The sequence below is a fragment of the Geospiza fortis genome, unplaced genomic scaffold (genome assembly GCF_000277835.1).
Source record: "Geospiza fortis unplaced genomic scaffold, GeoFor_1.0 scaffold29, whole genome shotgun sequence".
Classification (NCBI taxonomy): domain Eukaryota; kingdom Metazoa; phylum Chordata; class Aves; order Passeriformes; family Thraupidae; genus Geospiza; species Geospiza fortis.
This window is the reverse complement of record NW_005054349.1, coordinates 880,496-885,375: the sequence shown is the minus strand read 5'-3', so window position 1 is coordinate 885,375 and position 4,880 is coordinate 880,496. Positions and strand designations below refer to the sequence as shown.

General features: G+C 61.6%; 1 protein-coding gene across 1 annotated transcript in view; it reads right to left on the bottom strand.

Annotated features, from left to right (window-relative positions):
* The window catches only part of SYTL4 (synaptotagmin like 4), a 6,909-nt gene that overhangs the window by 805 nt on the left and 1,224 nt on the right, over nt 1–4,880 (bottom strand). The window contains exons 3-15 of the mRNA XM_031058827.1: nt 4,697–4,806; nt 4,413–4,527; nt 4,145–4,252; nt 3,798–3,912; nt 3,601–3,691; nt 3,346–3,449; nt 3,154–3,240; nt 2,653–2,831; nt 2,364–2,466; nt 1,363–1,524; nt 846–951; nt 382–481; nt 1–149 (exon numbers count right to left, since the gene is read on the bottom strand). The exon at nt 1–149 is cut by the window's left edge and continues 30 nt beyond it. Coding sequence (XP_030914687.1) covers nt 1–149; nt 382–481; nt 846–951; nt 1,363–1,524; nt 2,364–2,466; nt 2,653–2,831; nt 3,154–3,240; nt 3,346–3,449; nt 3,601–3,691; nt 3,798–3,912; nt 4,145–4,252; nt 4,413–4,527; nt 4,697–4,806 — 1,529 coding nt within the window. The remainder of the gene's footprint in view (nt 150–381; nt 482–845; nt 952–1,362; nt 1,525–2,363; nt 2,467–2,652; nt 2,832–3,153; nt 3,241–3,345; nt 3,450–3,600; nt 3,692–3,797; nt 3,913–4,144; nt 4,253–4,412; nt 4,528–4,696; nt 4,807–4,880) is intronic.

Genomic DNA, 4,880 nt, shown 5'->3' with positions numbered 1-4,880 from the left:
CCCAGCCCCTCAGCTCCAGGCACAGGTGCTGCAGCTCCTCGGCCTTGATGCCGTTGTAGACAAAGGTGTGGTTGTAGTGAGGGTTCAGGGTCTTCTTCACCACAGGCGTCTTCCTCTTGGAGGCTTTGTTTTTGTGTGGCAGGAGGTAGCTGGGGGAGCAGCCCTCGGGTTAGCAGCACACGGGCACCTGCCTCCTGCTCGGGGGGCTGGGGCACCCCAGCACCCCAGGACCTATAGCCCCTTCCTGCCTGTCCTGGCACGGCTCAGCAAGAAGGACATGGCACCCTGCAAGGGGCCTCCTCCAGGTCCCCCAGCAGCTTTGGGAATACAGCCAGGGAGGACAGTGCCCTCCTCGCCCCCTGCCCCAGGACCCTCACTCACCCCTTGACAAAGCTGTCTGAGGTCCCTCCAGACTTGGCTGCTGTCAGGTTCTTGGCTTCTTTGATCCAGACCTGGAGCTCACCACCTTCCCCTGTTTTGCCTAGGAAAAACCCAACACAGTAGAAATTAATCAAATTTCATTTCTAGCACTGCAAACTTCTGGAAAGTGCCTGCTGAGCACCCTTCATCCCAGAGGTAGGTGCAGAGCCTGGACTGGCATCTCCTCTTGCCTTTTCCTGTATTGGCCCTGCCTGCTGAGGGCAAAGGCAGACAAAATTGCTCCATGCAGGGCCCAATGGTCCAGCCCCAGGGAAGTACTGAGATGGTTCAGGCAGCCTGAGGACAGCCAGAGCAGCTTTGCAGAGAAGGCTGCAGTGACACCACCCAAAACCCCCATCCAGAGCCAGCCTGCATGGCCAGGAGCAGGCCCTGCAGGGCGCTGATCCCAGAGCTTCAGCACTCACCTTTCCTGCCATTCCCAGCCCCAGGCTGCTTGGCAGATGGGATGTACTTCATGGAGACAACCAGCTCCCCCTTGTACTGGTGGAGACCAGCAGCATCTGCCCCAATCTGCCAAGAGGTGAGAATTACCAACCCCTGCAGAGAAGCCATGGCACACACAGTGACAGCCTGGTGTGCAGCACCTCCCCAGGCTGGGACAAAGGATTTGGCCTCTCCTAGATGTGGCTGAGCTGGCACAATTGCCTGCCAACTCTCCCCAGCATGACCAGTGCAGCCCAGCTCCTCTGGGACCTTATTTTGGCCCAATCACCGGACAAAGAGAGGGAAGCCAGGCTCAAGGCAGAAGGTCTGCCCTTTTTTACTACAACAGCACTGCTGTCTGCATCTAGGTTTTTCATTCCTCCAAATACTGGATTTGGCACAAGCCTTTTGGCAATGCTCGTTTGAGGTCTCCACACCCCTCTGCCCACCGAGGGCTAAACCCCCAGGCAAGGGGGGCTGTGAGCAGCAGGGGCACACCTTGCCATGCAGGGGCAGGAACTCCTCCAGGTGGCTCTCGAAGTTCCAGGCCCCCAGAGGCACCTCTGCCTCCCCCAGGAAGGTGTTGCGGCCGAAGCGGTCGTGGTGCCACACCGAGAACTGCAGCGTCCTCGCCAGCAGCAGGGACTTGCTAATCTCATACTGGGGAGAGAGAGAGAGAGAGAGAGAAAACACTGGTGAGCAGGCAGCACAGGACAGGGCAGGCCTGGCAAACTCCATCAGCTACAGCTCACGAGCATGAGAGGAGACTGAGCAGCAATGGATGTGCGCAGGAGCCTGTTCCTGTTTCCTTCCATGCCTGCCAGAACCTCAGAGTCCCAGGGCAGAGGTGCAGGAGCCTGTGCTCCCCCAGCAGGTGGCCCTTGGAGCCAGGAGTCACAGCACCCAGCCATGCCACCAGCAGCAGAGCTCTGCCAGACCACACAGCCTCAGGTGGTCAGAGCACAAGACCTCAGCAAACCTGGCTGTGGGAGCCTGAAAACCAAACCACAGCTCTCACTTCCTGCTGTGCAAGAGTGCCTGGCCTCAGAGGCACACTGCCGGACTCGGGGACAGTCAGCCAGCAGGGATGGTGAAGGGCAGTGCCAAGGTGTTCTGCCCTGGGGCCCAGAACTTATCTCTGCTCCTGTGGCTGCTGCCCTCCCTCCTGCCACTGTAACATGCCTCCAGGGGCCAGGAAGCCCTTGGAAGGAAATACCCAGGGTAAGCAGGATGCCTCTGGCCTGGGAATGCCACAGGAACCAGAGACATGTCCTGTGACACAGTCACACCTGCAGCTGTGCCTCCACCCACCGTGGCACTGGGGCCTGGCAGCACAGCCAGGGCACAGCTGGCAGTGCAGGCATTTTGCAGCTCTCAGGGTGCAGTCTCTGAACACGGGTCCTCTGCAGAGACCCACTGCAGGGTTAGGAGCTCACCCCTCCCCTTGCTTGTTCCAGCAGCATCCCTGAGCAGCTGCAGCCCAGCCCAGCCCCTCTCACCTTCAGCAGCTCGTTGTACAGGGGGTTGATGGTGTTGCGTTTGATGGTCGTCTTGCGCTTCCCTTGCCGGGATTTGTCAGGCAGGAGGTAGGTCTTCACATAGCTGAGGGGAGAACAGGCAGCCCTTCAGCAAGGCCCCCCACAATTCATCCTCCCAGCTCCCCAGGGCAGCCCCAGACCTTCTGCCTCACCAGGACCCTCCCACTTACAGCTCCCATCTCTGGTGGGCACCCAGCACCCAGCAGGGCACCCCCAGTGGTGCCAGCAGCCATCGCCCCCTGGCTCTCACGGGTTGGAGCGCTTCCTGCCCTCGTCCCCAAAGGCCAGCTGGCGACACTCCTTCACGTGGATGAACAAGGTCTGCGTCTTCTGCTCGTAGCTCAGGGAGAAGGAGATGCCCCCGGTGACAGCCACGCTGCCGAAGTCGCCAGCCTCGCTGTAAATGCTGACCATGCTCCCCAGTGTGCTCTGCAGGACAAGGCAGGGCTGGGCTGGCACAGCATCACCTGCCAGCCCCTCCTCACCCTCAGCAAGGTTATTCCCTGCGCCTCCTCTGCACGGCCCCCCTCACCTCCCCATGGCTGGGGATGGCCACACAACGCTGCCTGGAAGAGAGCCGAGTCTCTGCATTTGGATTCCTTTCTGGGGCAAGAAGCCCCCACACACAGGCCCTTATCCCTTCCCTCCAGGAGTGCCTGCCCTGCCTCCCTCCCAGCCCAAGCCTTTGGCACTGCCTCTCTCCATCCCTCCTCCCTGAGCAGAGCAGAGCAGGGCCGGGCCCCGGGCTCACCGAGGAGGTGCCGCTGCGCATGCTGCCCCGGGCCACGCGCTGCCGGTGGATCTCCACCAGGTTATCGATGTCCTCCTCCTCCTCCTCCTGCAAGGACAGGGACAAGCCGCCAGTGAGGGGAGCGTTCAGGCACAGCCAGCCGACACCCGGCTCCCCCAGCTGGCAGCCATCCTGTGGCACTCAGGGTCTCACCAGCTCCGTGTTGAGGCCAGGCACTGACTTGCTCCTGTCCCCCAGAGAGCCACCTTCCCCCACCAGGTCCTCGGGGCGCAGGTCGATCACGGACTTGGTGTAGTCTGCATGAGAGGGGGTGAGCAGTGCCACAGAGCAGGATGGGCAGAGCCCAGCGGGCTGCCCCAGGCTCTCCCAGCTGCACTGAAAGCCCTTCCCAGCCCAGGGAGGAGGAGCTGCCCACCCTGGCCGTGTGAGCACCCGCGCATCTCTCACCCGCAGGCCTCACCACCCGCCGGGGGTTCTTCTTGAATATCGTTTCATGCTCGTCCATCAAGGTGCTGCTGCGGGTCCCCCCGGTGGCATCCTGGGCAGGAAGAGTGCCCTCAGAGCCGGGCAGGGCTGGGAGCCCTGTGTGTGCCCAGCCCCACGCCCCAGGACAGGGCTGAGGCTGCCGGAGCAGCGTCACGCACCCGTCCGTCAGAGAACGCCTTCTTGGAGCGCAGAGGGAGGGTCAGGCTGGAGGAAGCAGGTCCTGCTGGCCCAACAACCTGTTTTCCAGGGATGGCTCTCTCCAGGGAGTTCCTCCTGTGGCAGACACAGAAAGGTCTGTCCCAGGCCACAAGCTGGCAGAGACAGTGCTGACCAGGAAATGCCACTTGAGCTGCTTGCAGCAGCCTGGGAGCAGAGGACCTTCCTGCCCAGGGACAGGCTTCAGCCAGCCTGAGGAGCCAGCTTCCCCTCACTAGACTGAGAAAAACACACTTCAGATGAAGGTCCCATCCTCCGCCAAGGACAACCCAGCCTGGGATCCTCTCACCTGCCCCCCACATCAGCAGGACTAGGTCTGTAGCTGTCCAGGCTCATGTTTTCCATGGACTCTGTGTCGCTTTTGCCATCCCGAGGCTCTGAGGCATCTGGAAACAAACTGCAGACAAGCAAAACCACAGGTATGTCCTGTTTGGCAAGGAGGTCGGTCTGAGAGAGCTTCTGTGCCACCGATGATCCACATGGGGCAGCAGATTGCTCTCAAACCTGCAGCAGATGAGAGCTGCTGCTGGAGCACGGGGGACAGCAGGGATTCTTACCTGGACCCCTCCCGGGGTGCAGGGGGGCTCGGCTGCCGGGCTGCAGAGGAGCTCTTAGGCTCACTGAGCTGGGCTTTCTGGAGCAGGGTTTGTCCCACAGTCTCTCTTTTGCTGGCTGGAAGCAGAGAGGCATCAGGAGGAACACTGCTCCAAGCTCACTCATTGAGTGAGCAGGAGCAGGAGGTGCTCCCATTCAGCTCCACGCTGGGCAGAGGTGCACTGGGGGAAGCTGGAGCATCCCAGCAGGCTGGGCTGTGGGAGAGGGCTTTGCTGTGGCAGCCTACCTGCTGGCCTGTGCCGCAGGGACAGCCGCACCATGTCGCTGCCCAGGTGGTTGGCGAAGCGGTTCACCCTCTGGTCATAGAACCAGTCACCCGTTGTCTTCTTCAGCTCACTGCAGGGCAGGCGTGGTGGGGGCAGTCAGGGGCAGGGGGGGCTGTCTGCTGGGCCCCAACCCCCCCTCAGTGC